The sequence below is a fragment of the Bombus affinis genome, chromosome 2 (assembly GCF_024516045.1).
Source record: "Bombus affinis isolate iyBomAffi1 chromosome 2, iyBomAffi1.2, whole genome shotgun sequence".
In the NCBI taxonomy this organism is placed as follows: Eukaryota; Metazoa; Arthropoda; class Insecta; order Hymenoptera; family Apidae; genus Bombus; species Bombus affinis.
In genome coordinates, this window is record NC_066345.1 from 3,655,413 (window position 1) to 3,674,076 (window position 18,664).

The 18,664-nt window shown below is 36.7% G+C and overlaps 1 protein-coding gene across 2 annotated transcripts in view; it reads right to left on the bottom strand.

Annotated features, from left to right (window-relative positions):
- LOC126929009 (vesicular acetylcholine transporter-like) overlaps positions 1-18,424 on the bottom strand; it is a 200,571-nt gene extending 182,147 nt beyond the window's left edge. The window contains exons 1-2 of one of the 2 annotated variants that reach the window (XM_050744971.1): positions 18,268-18,424; positions 15,724-15,918 (exon numbers count right to left, since the gene is read on the bottom strand). Coding sequence is in view for 1 of the 2 variants with exons in the window: in XM_050744972.1 (XP_050600929.1) it covers positions 12,648-14,396 (1,749 nt within the window). In the remaining variant the exon portion in view is untranslated. Of the gene's footprint in view, positions 1-5,803; positions 14,556-15,723; positions 15,919-18,267 lie in introns of those variants that run through there. The other variant, XM_050744972.1, reaches the window with a different exon arrangement.
- Between the last annotated feature and the right edge of the window lie 240 nt (positions 18,425-18,664).

The following is an 18,664-nucleotide window of genomic DNA, read 5'->3' on the forward strand; positions in this document are numbered from 1 at the left end:
CCGTCACTATATACACCAACACGTATAATCGTCCTTCATACATTTATATGCATTCACACTAATCTTCAGAGATATCGAATTTTATTCGTACGTAAAGATAAAGTTTCATCAAAATCATTCCATAAATGGTAGAATGATATAAACTTTTACCGAAAAAATGTGTCAGATTGACACGAGGGAGAGATGCTTAAGTAAGCAAGGATATTTAAGTTACGTGCTTGAAAGCAAGTTAATATATTTACTTTCTGTTTTGTAATATTAACGTTGTTTTTCTTTTTTCTTTTTTTCTATCCCTTTTCCGTTTAATTAATTTTTCTAAGAAAGATTGTAACCACAAACCCCCTTTTTCAAAGCCGAAAGACGAGAAAAGTAAACTACTACTACTGCTACTACTACTACCTTATCAAAGATATATTTCGCAATGAACTAATGTTGAAGAACCTATTACTCTGATGTTTTTCTAATACAAAAATCGTCAGGTGTTCCGGAAGCATTTGTCAGGCAATAATATCGCGGAAAAAAGGCTGGAGAGGAAAAGACGAGCGGTAAAGGGGGAAAATGTACGGTGGCAAAAGAAACATTGATTGAACACAGAGGGTGGCAGGTTGGTGTTGTCGAGGACCGATGAGGCGAATAATCGGATTTAGGGATTACCAACGCTCTTCGTGTTGCCTGCAACACTGTTAGTTTAGCATCGTCATCGTTTTCAGAGATCATTAACGCGATTAGCGAGCCTGTTTTGATAATCAGAGACGTGATAATGATTTAAGTCCTGCGTGAAATTGGCGACAATATTAACCTGAATTACCGCGATATATTATAGATTCTGTGAAACCAATACAATTTGTAAGACGACGAAATTCACAATTTGTTAATTGAAGACTTCTTGTAGACGGCACTGTAAGTACCAGATATCAAACTTTTTAGTATAGAGAGGCAGCTACTCTGACTTAAAATTACTTTCAAGGTTTGATTTGTTTTGATCGTTATAAAATCTGAAATGTACAATAATCCAAATGCATCACAAAATTCTCTATTTCTTGTACTAATGTAATCAAAATTAATCAGGAAAAGAATAGTTTTGGAAGAAAAATTTGTATGTGCTATTTCTTCGTTCTAGAGAAAACTAAATGTGCCATTCATTTAAATTTGCAAGCATTATAACTATTAATTCTGTTTGTTCCTAGACAACATGTACAAAAACAAAAATTATATTTTTTTAAAATGTTCTTTTTATTTTTATTACAAAATCATATTTTATAATGTTCCCAGTAAGAATTGTTATAAAATTAGTCACATTTAGTATCCACGTATTCGAGTATGTCTATTGCCTAACTTACATTGTTCTGTACAGAGATAATGTTAAACGTACCGGTGGCATTACTTTTTAACGCTATTGGGAATTGTTTACGAATGGAAATTGCTCTTAAATTGTATACTGCAGTATTCCAGTTGGTATGTAAGATATTATACGATAAAAAACATTTTTTAATTTTTCCACTTACAGCGTTTTCTACAAGAAATCTTCAATTATCTTTTTTCTAGAGACGACGTTGTGACACGAATATTCTTGTATTATTAACTGTTAAGAAAGGGAAATTGCACTTTAATTCTGCATTACAATATTCTTATTGGTATTTAGAACATTTCCCAATAAAAATAAGAATTTTCGAATCTTGTCATTTATAGTGTTTTCCATAAACACTCTTCAATTTTTATCAAGAAAACCAAGTTACTCGACAAATTAGTATAACGTTTTGCAGATGGCATATTCTCCTGAAGTGTCGCTAATAATCTTAAAAAAGCTATAATTATGGAGGGAATATCTTGATTTTTCTTATAATAAAATATTTAGAATTAACCGCTTAAGTCCTATTCTTTTTTAAGAATCCTGTCATAAAATCCTCTGAATTTTTTTATTACTGATTTAGGACTATATTTAATAATTTTAATTAATTATTAATCATTTTCCATGATTTAATTAGTCTATTATTTTTTATTAGAAAAACAATAATACCGAAACGAAATATTTAAAATAATCTGTAATGACAAATTACACAATTTTGAATATATTTACGTGTCATCACTTGGCTTTAATACAAAACGGTGATCCAAACGGTGTTGTATGGCCGTAACGAATTCATTGAAGTCATCGGCAAGTTCGTTGAAATCTCCACAATCGTCCTCGCCACGCTTTCAATACCCTCGTTCACCTCCTTCCTCGTCGAGGAAAAGTATAATCGATACGAACTTTATACACTCCGAACCTTCAGCAAAATATTCCATTCATATCCGAACAATAAGCAAACTTTCAATTTATTTTGTTTCACAACATATAAGATTGTATTCCCTGTGAAACAAGTAGAAAACATGAGATTTCTCCTCAAATATATGTATGTATGTATGTATGTATGTATGTATGTATATAGTATTCTTTGCTAGAAGTACATTATTATAATTTATACTTGACTGCTTATTAGTTCTGTACACTGGTTGTATTGTTGCTGCACAGTTATTATTTTGTCTTTTACGCTAATTACATATAAATTTTGAGGACACAAGATCTGAAGAATGAATAGATAAATAGTATTCGATGTATACGATATCCAATAATAAACAACCAAAATTATGTTAATAACAGATTCTAAATGAATAAATAAGTAAACAGTCTCTATTATAAATTTAATACATGATCAAACATCTTCTACTCCCACGTTTTAACCTACTGGCATATAAAGAATCATTTGTATAAAATAATCAGTGTTACTAGATCTCTATTAGAAATTTTAATTCAATGATGTTCTCCTTAGGAATAAGTTCGCGGAATTTTTAAGGGGGAACTTAATATATTTTTCCTAATTGATAAATTCGTACTATTCGTTTATATCATTCGTTGAGCTCAGTAGTCAAATTTTGAGTAGTTAATTTCAGGCTTCTAATTCCCTTATGAATAAATTAACATCTAGAGTCAGAAAATAAATAGATATACATTTACACGTATTTTCATATGGGCTGTATTCTTAGCTAATACACACGTAACAGCACATTGCAAGAGTGTTTTCATATTTGCAATGCACCTTATACAAGCTTGTATAATGGAAACGAAGAATATTAAATATTTACCATTTTCCAAAGAAAATATGGTTCTTCTTTTTTAAAAGCTTACTACTACATATATGTTGTAGAATATTTAAGAATTCTGATTAAGATTTAGAACCTCTCAAACGTTCTAAATAGATATTTTTTCAATTGTTAGCAATTGTCCCAATTGTAGTAGCACCTTACAATGTCTATAAAATCCGATTAAAATTAAGAATATCTCAAACGTACGAAACAAATATTTTTACCAAGAATTATAGTAGTAACACAGTGAATACAATTGTAACTAAATATCAGCGCTCCTCAACCACAGACTATAAGCGTCCTGTCAGTAAGCATAGTTTCCAAACAGGCATACATGACAATTTCGTTTCGATCGTCTAATTATCATCTACGTGAAAGCTCCTTACAAACGCAACTACGCGTCACGGCCAATCAATCGCCCAACAAATACAACGAGCAACCAGCCAAAAACTGTCAGCTGCGCGAAATTTGTGAAAAATCTTGGTCGCGAAGCGGTGTTAAAAATAGAAACAGATCGATACCCTTGTCTTAGAAACGTACGCGAGGGGGGAATAACTTTAATGTAGGACAACATGCGATCATAGCTCAAACAACGCCCTGAATTAAACAGCGCGCGACAGGTTCGCAGGTGGTGGCAAAGGTCGCGATCGATATCGCGCTTGTTCAACGGCTATCGATATTATTTAAGTCTAATTACCAGCTAGATCGATATCTCGAATGGCGAACGAGCGGAGCACTCGTTAGGTATCAGGGGAGTTTCCAGCGTATCCAGGCTAGTCCACCACCCCTCGAATGGCTTGTTCCCCAAGCACGCACCCCAATCGATGTGCCTACCCTCTCAGCCGCGCCCTAATATAAATATTATTACACTTTGATGGGGTTAGGTTGACATTGGGCCCCGCAGACATCCCATCAATGCGTTCTCGCCTCCCTCTTCCGCCTGCACGCTTTATACTTGCTTTTTCATTAGGCCCGAACTCCGCGTGGCGCGTGCCGTTACTTTCGCCGACTTAAGCGGCCGAAGCCTCGCTCGATATCCCTGCGAGTCGTTTAAATATTTCACGGCTGAACGTTCTGCCGACCATTCGACGGAGAACCTGCAAAAGTCGCTTCGAGAAAGCTTAATGTCGTTTAATGCACCCTAGGACGGTGTCTTAATTTTGTTGCTGTGAAAATGATCGAAGGAAGCTGCTTGCTTGGAAATAAATTTATACCCAATTGCGCAAAATGCAGTAAGTTTGTTAGAAACTTCGGTTTTTATTTTTAGTGTTGTCCGAAATTGGGAAAAGATAAAAGTGTTCCTACAAAGACCTATAGTGATATTAGTGTACAAATTTTTTCTTGTATTACTTTCGCTGACAGAAAACGAGGAAAGGAAAAAATTACTATATGAATTCAGCGATGATTTCTAACTTTTTCTTTTTATAAAACCATTTGTACAATGCTGTAAAAATATACTTTATACACTTTTATAGTGTTCAAACAAAGAAGCATTATATTTACATTGGGAAAATTTTTAATTGATATTTGAAGATTACAAATAGCGAGTATATGATAATTTGAATAAAAATTGTGATCCAATCGATGTCGAATTAAGTTATAAATTGATTATAATTGTTTCACTCTGTACGAATGTCCCATAATGAGTATTAAACGAGCGTTATGTAATTTATTCATATATTTAGGGATTGTCAGTCCTGTGCCCAAATACCAAGCCTAAATTATTACCAGCAAACCAAATGGAAACAATCAATACTGTTTAATGAATACCACTGCAGTCGGTGTAGGATAGCAGACAGTCATAAAATTTCACATTTTCTACGATGTACAGAAATGTTTGGACGTTTATAGAATTTTTTAGAACAGAATAGAACATTTTACGAATATCCTATGTGTGTTTTACAAAATGTTTTGAAATTTTGTTAATATTGAAACAAGACACGATCATCATAATTATATTTATAAAGTCTGAAATAAATTCGAAAATGTACATAAAGATGACAAGATATTCATTTCTAATTGCAATACTAATGAAACTTTTAAGCGTTTTGTGTAACACGTAAGGATCACATGAAAATAATACGATAAATCCACTTTTATTGATTTTCCGTCTTTTATGTTGGATAGCAATTAAAAAAGAACATTGTAATATAAGACAATTGATAAGGGAGAGAATCTTGTAGATTCGAAAGTGGAAGTGTAAGTAACTTTTGAAAACAGGTGATAAATCCATAATATTTCGTAAGAAACAAATATGTACTAGTTTAATTATTATGTTAGTTTAACTCGATTAATATTCAGTTTGCATGACTAATATCGATGTTCTTAAATATTCATAAAGGGTAACAAAACATGTTTTTAATTAAAAAAGAAAAGAATGCAAAGATAGTGTTGATATAGAATTGGTTGACAACATGTTGTCTCCAAAAAATTGAAACATAATTTTCTGCACCTTAAATATATTTCAAATTATGAACATATTTCAAAATAAACACAAATGTTCTATTAATTTTTTTTTATTCAATCAATCAACAACTTCACTTTGCGAATGAACCGTAACATTCTCGACGGTACATGCCAAACGTTTCAACGCAACAAGTCATTCGGAACGATAAAACACTGGACTTGCTACGAAACTAATAAATGATCATTGACATGTTAAAGAACACAACTCATGGTATTCTTTGGTAACAATGACATCTTTAATAACCGGTTCAACAACATTACAATATCATAGGTTTCAAGTACATACGCAGTTCGACACTTGATTCCTTTAAATATACATACATACATACATGTGTGTTTCGCTGTGTACGTCATCAATCCAACTGTGTATCTTTGTTTTTCTTCTGTGTACGATGTTATTAGACTCATGTACCGTGTACCGCCAAATATATTCGTGTATATATACTCGTTAGTGTGTGCACGTGCGTTTAGCTTCGGTGTATGTATATACACACCAGAAGTACTGGTGTATCGGAACCCTGACACTACTTTTCTTTTCTTCCTTTGTGTTCGTTTAAACAGTCTCAAAGTGTATTACTCAAGGACAGATTAGAACAGATTGACGCAAGGATAATAGAAGTTTTCGCATGTACAAGATATTTTGGATAATATTGTACCTTCTATAATTACGTTAAGCTGCACCACATGGTTGAGATTGAAATTTGAAAAAACCTCAACTTTGAGCAAATATACATCGATTTGATACTAATCAACAGATTCGTTACACTGTTTCAAGGTATAGGCGTGCAAATGTGTTCAAATTAAAAAACAGAAATCCTCGCCAGCTTGATACACCAAATCTTTCCAAACTAATATAAAGTGTATTAAATTCCAGATATACCAAAATCTTTTCAAAATTGAAGAACGATTACAAAACATTACTTTTTCTTCAAATTTCTCTCTCTCTAAAAAAAAAAAAAAAAAAAAAAAAAAAAAAAAAATAAATAAAACTATTAAAGAATAGAAACTCCCATTAATTTTGCATCAATCCAACGTTTGCAACGCAACGGCCTTCTTAATTTACGGTTAAGACGTGTACGTAGTTCTACTAATGTTCGAGTTTTTTTTATCCGTTTTATGCGATACCGCGCGATAATAGGTAGGTAATGAACACGCGAAATTGAGAAAAATATCGCGAGCAACCTAAATGCCTATCCGCGCTGTTCTACGCAATGACCTTTGCCCGTTCACCTAACAGACACAGCCGCACCCGACATTTTCTTTTCACTTCTGTTTGATATTTCTTCCTTCGTGTTCTTCTTTGCATTTAGATCACTCGCCCTCGCGCCATCAACACACACAAACGATATAATACATATAGGCGAGATATACATATACGCAGTATATACTCCCTCGCATGGAAAAAGGGAGGGAGATTGCTATAATATCATCTTTTTTTCTTTTCTCTTTTTAATATATTCGCGCACGTGTAACGTATTTACAAGAAAGGAAAGAAGCTACGAGTACGTGTGTTACGCGGCTATACGTAAATGTTATATTATTTACGTATACGTATATATAACTGTGATAGAATTTTGCGATGTAGGTACGCGCAACGCCATGCACGACAGTTATCGTTTGCTTTCGACAACGCGAATCCGTTTTACGAAAAAAAGGGATATCACCGATCATCTTCTATGTATATAGGATTATATGTATAGAACATGTTTTACTTGTACAATATATTTTAGATATCTCCTATATAATATTATATGTTATATATATATACATAATACGTACACAATACGATATAATATTATATAACTTCGGTATAATAATTTAAATTATAATGCACGCAGAAAACGAGCGGTGCGAAGTAGCAGAATTTTGTCCCGTGAATTCTCACTAGACTACTGTACAAATTTAGCGAAAATAGGAGAAAAATTCGTTGTATAGCCGCAATACGCAACAGATTAAACACAGAATATGCTAATATGGAATATGAAATATACAAATGCAAAGTAATTTATATGTTACAATATCAAAACTTAATAAAACAATAATAAAGAATTAAACTGTATAATAAATTGTGAAGCTTATCAAAACAATAACGAAAACAACCCTTGTCAAATTTTACCACCTTTTAGATACTAGACCGTTCTAATAGTTAGAAGTTGAACTCACAACACGGTAGAATCGATATTATGAAATATGATAATACATATATTATGATCTATATTTTGACTTATCGTCGAATGAAAAATAACTGCTTTTTTAAAATCCTCTGTCACGACCTCTACGACTTCATGATTTAACTAGAAGTATTTCTTCTGCGATATAATTGCAGGTACACTTATAAGAACTATGTAATGCAATGAATATTTTGTTGAAGAGAATATTGAAATATATCGAACAGAAATTCTTGAGAAAGATAAACATGGACGACGATCCTCTCTGTTATAAGTCCTTGCGCAATATATCTGATAAAAGAAGAACAGATGTCGTCTCTATATTCCTAAACATTACCAAGTATAATAATGCACTACCATTATTCTTTATATCTAACTCAAGGGACAATATTCCGACACTTCACCACAACAAACTCTATTGTTGCGACCTTCAGAAAGTCGCAACAACTGCAACATATGTACATATCACCGTAGCAAAGTCTACAATAGTCAACCAATTCTAAAGGACCAAACAAAGACTTTGAACTTTTCTCAAACGAACTTAAGTGAGAATGCTATCTATGTAAATCACGGCACAGCGATTTCTCTCGAGAATCGATCATTCATCGCTCATCGATAACCATCGGCAAGCGACACGTTGTTATTTCATCGACCGTTACACTAAGATCGTTAATAATAGAGGCCAGCTCATAGAAACGAAATTATCAATGCGAGTATAGGCATGTTCCTAACAAAGCTACGTGTCACGAAATATTACAGGTTATATATCGGTCGATCCCTTTTAACGCGCAGATTATGAAAATATTACGTTATGAATACTACTATCAGTACTGAAATATTTCATCGTAGAAATATTCGTAGTGTAATCAATTATAAGATCGTAATTGATTGTTATAAATCATGTTATAAATAAAATATTTATTACTCGAAGAAGTTATTAGTTCCTTAATCAATACATCTGAAAAACCAATATATCTTTGTACCGGTTTATTAGTATCATTTCACTCACCCATATTTCTAGATAACAATTTTTATATTTTCTTATTTTACTCGTGGGAATGCCTAGGTTGATGCATAACACGTTATATTTCGTAAAACGTAGGTCTGCTAGGAATGTGTCCGAATATATGTATATATACTATGTATTTATATATGTATGTGTATATATGTATAATCATTTTATTATCACGAGATAGAACTTTCGTCTCAACTACGGAACAAAAAATACGAAAACTGCGACCGCCTATGGCGTAAATGTAAATATATGTACGTATCTAAAGTTTCTATGCTGCTTTGACTCGAGTATACGTAATCATCGAAGTCGGGAGATTTAGGTACGGTTCTGCGTTACGAATTTCACAACAACGGGAGAGAAGGTAAAAACTTGAAAGTTCAGGCACTGTAAACTCAAAGCACTCACGACGATTAATTGAAAGGACGCGACGAACGAGAAGCGGATTGACGACTCGACCACGGTTCCTCGACGAGGCATCGCCACTGATATGCATACCATTGACACGAGATTCCGTGAAACCATGTGAGAAGCTAGATCGCGGCCATATTGTGACTTCAGTACGTAGCGCCAATATCGTTCGATCGGTGTACTTCGTTCTTCTGTACTTCCCTTTGCCCTCGTAGTACGTCGTGTCTATTAGCGACGAAGTGTTAATGCTGCGAGGTCGAAGTGAAGGACAGAAGAAACGAAGTGCACCGGTTAAACGACGTCGACGTTACATACTAAAGTCATAATGTGGTCACGATCAAATTGTTTCATGCAATTTTACGAAATCTCATATCGAAAGTATTACAGTATACAATGACAAATCGCTAAATATTTAGTATTTAGTATTTAGTTAGTATTTTTGTCGTGAACGCGCTTCGAATCCTCGGGCTGTCGGTCGTCGTGACCTTGATTTCGACTGGAAATCGTCGAATCATTTTCGAATTGCGCGCATTGTCATCGACGACACGTCGTTTCTATGTACGTTCGTTTTCTCGCGACGTCTCTGAGTATTGACGAGTAGGTACGAACATGCGATGGACACGAACGTAAAATTTAACGAGCCTCTAAAACACGCGCCTCCTCGCCACTGCTTCCTAGAAACCGATCTAACTTAAGATAGCAACCCCGAGCGTTTGTTTCTTTTTCTTTTCTTTTTTAACAAATAAATGGGAAATGCGAGATTTTCTGTCTGAGATTGATCGACGTGTGAAAACGGAAGCAAATGGATTTTACCTATTAAAAGATAGATATCCGAAAATGTATTAGGTTGTTCGAAAGATTTGTAGCGAAGGTTAAGAAACATTTGAAGGATATGTATTTTTACACAACTGGTATTTTATCAGTATTAGTATTAGTATGTATTAGTATGTAGTAGTATTTTGTATTAGTATTGTATTAGTTTTGTAAAAATGGAATCACATCATATTCGGTGAATGAGAGAGGTAGAAATGAACATTTTAACTAAGATCCAAAATTTCTCACTTGCTCTTCGTATATGAAACTGTCAGAAGCCAAACTGATCGACTCCATAATTCGAAATGTGGAAAAAGAACGATAATTTCAAATATTATCTTTTAACATTCTCTTTCTGTTAAATAAATTCATGAAAATAAGTCATTTGTTTCTTAAGATATTAATCTTAATTATGTATCTGGTTCATGAAATAGAAAACTTCGCAAAAAGTGAAGTTTCATGTCCAACCAAAGACCAGTACTTCATCATCTGATACGTGTTAGCTAATAAAAATACTACGAACTTTCCGAACAGCCCAATAACCTTCGTTTGGCCCAATGGCGGATGAGAATAAACAAGAATTTAAGTGTCTCGGTAAAAGAATTTCGAAGGACTCGTAAAGCTTTACGTGCGAGCCGCTGGCATACGATAGTAGTTAAATACGCGTGTGTGTGTATATATATATATATACATAATATGCATGGGAATGTAGGACTACGTATTATCTAAATATTGCACGATTTTCCATGACGAATCAAACGAACGAAATTCGAACGGAAGTGTTTCTACATACAAAACTAAGCTCATGAAAATACAGATATGTAGCATCCAATATTACTTCACTCTTGAGATATAATTGCCCTATCAATACTGTTGACAAAGTACTAAAAAACTGCTAACTCAACTAACTAATTAGAGTCTTCTTGATGTTCGTTAAATTGTAAATTATAAATATCAAATTGTATAAAATTTCGGATCTTTACCATTAATGATTAATCAGCGAATTTAACGTTCCGATGCTTCGACGCGATCCAACTAATATCATCCAACTCAATATTCCTTAGTATTCGTTTGTTCAACGTTTTAATTCGTGAATTTTAATTAATGAAAATTAAAACAACACTAATGAAATACTTAATTGTTACTGATAATAAATAAAATCAAAGAATAATGATATGTTATTACGCGTTGTAACAGTCGTAACGTACTTTGCCAATATCATTATACATCACGGCTAAAAAAAAACTTACTTCTTTCTTACCGTACACATTATCTATACAATTACCTACATGAAAGCTTCGATAATTACTAGTTTGACGCCTTAATTAGTGATATGATACTTCGGTTCAACAATGAAATGCAAACGAAACGAATAAAAACTGAGGATTTGCCGATGTTCGTGGCAATTCGCGAGCAAAGGTCCTTGTTGAGGGGAAGCCTCCGTTGCGATTATGTTCTTCTTTTCAACTCGGCCCACGAGATGTGGACGAATGTGATTCTCCATCTTCTTGGATCATGCCTTTCTCCTCTGTTCTCTCTTAATTTTTCGCTGGCCACTTTCGGTAGGAATTTGTCATTCTAAACGTTTCGACTTTTGCACGTTGCAATTGAAAGTGACGACTTTGTTTCACTACATTCTAGCTGCTTTTACTTGTCATATAGAATCGGATATGTTTAGGAAACCTGATTTTATGGTATTCGATTTATATTTTTCGCTGTCAACACGATGACTGTTGTTTACGATGTATTAATAATATAACTCATAATTTCAAAAATATCTATTAGATTATGCTTAAAATACGCGGCAAGTTTCATATGTCTCGTGTTAATTATAAGTAAATTTAAAATTATTTAAATTTCATACTGATATTATTAATTACTACACGTATAGAAAATTACACTACGTTAAGTTTCAAATTAATTCTTGTTACAAATGTTTTTATTAATTTCCTAATATTCATTTAATAAGCACCCAAATGAATTTACTGAACTACTGAAACTTTACATAGAATAAAGATTAAAAAAGAAAATGTAAATCAAAAGGCAGAGAAAAGATGGTAAAACGAATTGTAAAATATTAAACCTGAGGAACAGTCATCGAATTAATGGCAACTGATATGTCAAGTACCAATCACATCCCTTCACGATTTATAAACACTACTTTTTTCGTAATTTCATCATCGTTTCCTTCGCATCTAGTTTCGTCGAAGAAACGATCGCCTCTCGAATAAAAAATACTGATCCGTAAGACCGATTTAAATTTCCCGACACTACCACTGCGAATGATCCCAAGACCATCGTCGAATATTATGCGAGCATAGAACTCCGCGGTGTACTTTCTAGAGATATAGCTCCGAAACATCTCGAAGTAATCATCGTTCTGGAAGTCGACACGGCCCCCTTCGATAATTCGTAACCACAAGATGACGAGACGTCGATGCACTTGGTGAAATCACCGAAAGAGAACGAACGTTGCGATCGCCATAATTCGCAGAAGATCGTCGATACGCGTGCGACAGCTAACATTCTTGACAATTGGAAGCCTATCTCGAAGACTATTTCGCGATATTCGTGACGTGACGCGAAAGTAGCCTGTAGATTCGATGGTGAACGATCACGAATACCCGATAAACTACGCAGCCTCGTCGACCATATTAATACATTCCTTGTCTGAATGGATTGCTATCGCCAGAAGGCTTCTGATCGATGTTAGGAGGTCTCCTGAATGGATTCACATCTACTTGACCTGCTGCCTGCGGCTCTTGTCCGTAAGGTCTCTGTTGGGCGTAACCCATAGGCTGTTGGCCGTAATTAGCTGGTTGCTCGTACATAGGTGGCTGTTCGTAACCTGTAGGAGCTTGAGTGTATCCGGAGGCATTAATATTCTGCCCGTATCCACTTTGATCGTAAGTCTGTCCAGTTTGGTAATTTTGATCGTAACCTTGATCTACGTTCGTCTCCATACGCGTTTGATTCAGATGATTGCCTACTTCGCCGGAGAGCGGCCTCTGCTCTTGCAACACGTACGTCTGGTACTCCTTGTCGGGTGGATTTTGCATGAGAACGTCCGCCTCGTCCTGGAACGGTTTGAAGTCGTAGATGTGTCTCAGGTACATGAGTACAGGTGCGTACATTAGATTGGAGAGAGCTATGCCGATATTTAAAGCTGTGAAACCGATCGCCTCTACGACACCACCGGCTATGATAGGTCCCACCGCATATGCCACGCTATACGAGATGTCAGCTATAGCGTAGATGCTACCATATACGGAGACGTATCTCACGTCCACCAAGTAACCCAGAGTTGGCAACAATGCAGTGTCGATGAGAGCTATACCGAAACAAATTCCGCAGAGTGGAATCATAAGAACCCAGTAGGATCTGCAGAATGGTATTATGAAGCAACATAGGCCTTCCAACGCGAGACCAGAGGCAGCCATCAGCCATTGATGTTGAGGATACTGTTTGGCCATCTTGACGGTTATCACGACGCCGAACACGTGAGGGAAGAACGCGGGTAACCAAATCATTCCCATTTTCCAGTTGTCGCGAGTTATGTTATCCTCCATCCATAACGAAATAGTGGGTTCCAGAAAGGCCAAAGCGACGTTGGACATCATCAGAGCGCCCGCGCATACAGCGATGTAAGGATCTATGAGCAGCCGCCAGATCGGTATCATTTGTTTATGTTCCTTTTGGCTGTCTTTCACTTGTTCTTTTAGCGGCTTCATTACCAATAAAAGCATTATTCCGTCTGCTAGACTGATGAAAGCGAGTATTAGAAAGGGCACCTCTTTGCCCGCGAACTGATAGAGAGCCCCGCCAAAGGGTGGAGCTACCAGACACCCGAAACTAATGAAGGCTAACGCGATACCAAGGGCTTTCGAGCGTTCTGACTCTTCCGTGTAACGATCCGCTATCATAGCCAAGCCACTGGTATCCGCAAACGCCGAACCCACTCCCTGCAGACTTCTGGCGAAGAATAGGACACCGTAGCTTCGGCCGCAAGCGAAAACAGCCGTCGACAGGAACATTATACAAAGTCCTATCATCATGGGTATATCGTAACCGATTCTGTCTATGAGAGCGCCAGAAAATGGATTCACCATTAGTTGAACGATAGCTTTTGATGCAAACAACACTCCTGTGGCTGAATCTTGACCGTGATGAGAAGGCGGCCCCGTTGCGTTCACCTCTTCCTCCACGTCCCCAAACGCACCGATGTACTTGAGATAATCAGGTATGATCGGCACTATCACCATATACAGCATGTTATCGAGTAACAGAGCTATCGACACGATAATCAGAACTAGCTTCCGTTGAGCTTTCGGTTCCTGCAACTTGGTCCACACGATCTCCTTGAGCTCGCTGAACTCAATGTTGAGTATCGGTATCGTCGTCATGGTGGTTGCTTTAGATATCCGCCTTTAATAGATCAGCAATGGCTTCCAGGGTCTAGCGAGAGCAACTAATCGCGATCACTTGATGCGACCTTGGGAGTGATCGTGACGAAGAAATCGTCGCGATTTGGGCGGCGCGCATCAGGCCGGGCCGGGGGTAACCTACAACAGATCACCGAGTTGGCACGGTTAGCTCCCGAAATCTTCCTACGATCAATGTGTTTTTATTTTCTCTTCCCGTTCTTTTTATCTTTCGTTTGATATTTTAATAGCAATCTCCCGTTTTCCCTGGGTTATATAATTCACCAGGCGGAACATTCGTTACGGGATTTTCTTTGCACCGTGGGCCAATGGATAATTTCTTTTTGATAAATTCGAAAGGAAGGGGAGCCCTGACCCGGCCTGATCGCCGCTTACCGATTCATCCCACCCCAACCCGACCTTTTACGATCGTCGACAACATGGACGAGCTTGTCTTCGTTTGATGAAGGTTTTCACTCCGTTTACCAACCACGCGTTGTCTAGTTGATTCCTCGGTTGCTTCTGGTGGGTATAGAAGTGAACATGACACCGGGTGGAGGCTCCCCCTCGATAAGGCAGCACGATCTGAACCTAGCTACCTATGTCTGGTATTGCGTATCGTGTTACGAGAGATAAAAACACGGGGTCTCGCCGGCGAAACGAGGGTGAAGGTCGAGTTGTGGATGGTATGGCTTTACTCTATAAATGGGCTGCGTGGTAATTATTTAATGAACCTTGCTAGGCAAGGAAAGACAGCAGCTGAACGCGTGTTGTGTACGTTCTGATGCGAAAACAAAGCTCGATTTAATACCCCTTCGATATCTGCCTCTTCTACGTATCGATAAAACATTCAGTGCCAAGAACAGAAGGTTCCGTTTCGTTGGAATAGCTTGAATTAAAGATAGGATTCTTATGGAAATACCGAGAAAGAATAAATTATTACAATGCACACGTCAGACCTTTTCGATTATTTCACAGTTATCTAAAGACAAACGTAATCGCGTTACAGATATTAAACGCGTGTTTAATCCGAATTATCGTCAAGCGTCGTCGTGTCTCGTTTGAGACGCTAAACACCGCGTCTCTGCCAGACCAGAACGGATTAATTATTTCCGTCAAACGATCATTCGTAAACCGACGTCCCTCTCAACCTCGTTCGATGCGTGTCCGCACCCTCGTTTATTAATTACGATGACTGGTTGGCGAGCAGGGAACCGTAACTTCGTCAACGATCGTAACGAGCCTCCATAGTCGCGTACAGCTTGACGGTGAGGGGAACGCCGTGCACTGAGAAAATTTGTAAACTTACCAGAGTTATTGGCGAATTTCTGCCTGAGGGAACTGGCGAGGCGTTGAGGACTCGCCAGACTAGGAAGTCCGGCGAACAAACTGCTCAATTTTGAGGCAACGTCCGGTCCGGTCTCGACCCTCGAGCCGTTCACCGACTCCTTAGCTTCTTGCGTCCCCGGGCCCTCCACCTTTTCAGCCGAATTTGCAACCGAGCCTGAAACAGCAGACGTAATATTCCATCTTCAAAAATATTAATTTTAAATTTTAAATATTTCGTACTGTCAAATATTTTAACATTTTATTTAATAAAAAGTATTTATACGTTTTAAAAAATAATTTTCTAAGTATCGAAGTAAGTTAGTACGCTATTAATATTCTGTTATGAGAGTGATAGACAAGAAACAGCGGATTCAGTAATTTATATCCTATAGTCTTCGAGTTCTTTACTTAAGACTTCTCAAAAGTGAAAGTATTTAATATTTCCAAATTCTTTCCATGATTCATTAATAAGAAGTTAAGTTTTATTAATTGTCTTTTAATAATATGTGAATATTAAGTAACTAGTAGAAGTAATTTCACAAAAAACAGTTAGTCTAGTAATGCATATTCAATGACCTTCAAGTTGTTTGCTTAAAATTTCTTAAAAGTGAAAGTATTTAAGATTTTCAAATTTTCAAATATCTTTTCATAATTCCTTAATAAAAAGTCAAGATTTATTAATTGTCTTTTAGTAGCATATAAATATTGAAGTAATTTAACAAGAAATCTGTTGATAAGAAACAAGCGTAGTAAGTGTAGTAACAAAGAAGCGTAGTATTTCGTAATGGTATGTTCTTTAAAAATATTCTTTAAAATTTTATGTATTTAACATTTTCCAATTTTTAAATCTTTGAACGATCCTTTAACAAAAAATATTGTAGTAGAATAACAATTACGAACAAATTACAGTTTATATAAGCTCTATTTATTTCAACCAAGTTTTGGTTACTATCCGATTAAATGAACCCTTTCCAGTTAAATTCGCTTACCCAAATGTATTAAATTCCTATTATACGAACTTAAATACATATGAACTACCCCCTCCCCTTCACAAAAAGTCTATATAAAATTCTACTGTAATGTCCTTTTTTAAGTTTCTTCTGATATCCAAAAGTTGAAATAACTTAGCACACAATTAATATTCTATTATTTTGCAGACAAGTTGGAGCCTAATAATTTATATATATAATTCATAATTGGAAGTATTTACCCAATGTATCTAAATTCTCAAATATTTTATAACGAATTTTGGTAAAAAGTTGTACTATCCTTTAAGTGTCTTTCAATATCTAAACGTTAGTGTATAACAACTTAGCACAGGGATAATATTTTATTACGCTAGTGGTTTCATAGACAAGAAAGAGCTAGCGTAACAATCCATAATCCATAATCTTCAAAGTATTTCCTAAAATCTAAAGTATTTATTTAATATTTCTAAGTTCTCAAGCATCCCATAATAAATCTTTAATACGAAGTTGTAATATCCTTTTCAAGTGTCTTTCAATATCTAAATATTAATGTAGCACAACTTTGTTGAATAATAACTTAATTTCCACGGAAGTAATCAAACAGTTGTCGGTCTTTAGCACGTTCCCTTCTGCCTATAGCGTGCTGACAATAAGCTCTTTTTGTCCATTCGTTCTTCGAAACCGACACAATTTTTCCTAACCTGTCTATTATCTTATACACGCGTTAAACCCTGACCGATCTAAATTTGGAATTGAAACATCTATCTATAACAGTCTCCTATGCCTTACATCGGAGAAAGGCAGAATATTATATTTACCACGTTGTAGTATCGTTATTTTCACGTACCATTCAGTATTCTAATGCTATTTACTCTGACGCCGTTTAAGCAAAACAATTTCCCATACTTGGGACAATTTTCAAATAATTCCTAATCATTTCTGTCTAGTCGCCAGAACTTTATTTAACGAATGTCATCGTTAGGACGTCTTCTTTTCAAAATAGAAGAAATAAATATCGTAATAAAAGAAGGTCGTTCCCTGCAGTGATGTATTGTCATATTCATGATCGATATACATCATGACACGTTATATAACTCTCGATTCCTTCGTGTTCAATCGATGCGGCGGTATCTCGGCCTGCGAAAATCTATCGCAATTCATTTCATATTCACCGCGTCTTGACAGACGAACTAAGCACCGTTTATCTCTTCACGAATATTTCCAAGGTAATCAGCGTCGTCACTTGCTGAAGTAGAAGAACAACACCGAAAGAATAGAAAAGTTACTGATCTCCCTAGAACCCTAGCTCTCTAGAGATGACCGGTAACTATAGAATGGAAACCAGGTACGAGCGCTTGATGGAGGTTCACCGATTGATACCCGAGTTTCGCACCTCTACGGAGAGCAAGCTCTTGCCCGGTGATGTCAACACGAGCCACCGAAAATGACAGGACCACTCGAGAAGATTCGAAAATCGGACAGCGGAAACGGGAAAAAACAAACGCGAGCGGCACGATTACATGCAGAATAAAGGGAAAGTCATTGAGAATACTTACTGAGACCGAAGGGCTCCCGATGGCAGGGGCGTCTCGGCGTGTCTCTCCGTTGGGGTAGCTTTGAAACGTCTGCCCTCGAAGTTCTCCCCGCCACCGTGTTGTACGTTACCCTCTTCCCGTCCCTGTCATCCCCACAGCCGGGGAGGAAACTGTGACAGGGCGCAGCCGCGGTTTCCAGGATCCAGGGATTGGCCGCGGCGTTGAGACCGTACGTCAGCCCCCAACCACCATCGTGCAAACTATCCGCATCCCCCGCTGACCTCTTCTCGCCCCCCAAGCCGCTTCATGCTTCGGGGGTGGCACGGCCCCGGGGGAAGAGGAAACACACCAGGTATAACGACGACGGTCGATGCTGCGCGGTATTTCTGGCGGCAGGTCGATATGAGCTTCACCTGTA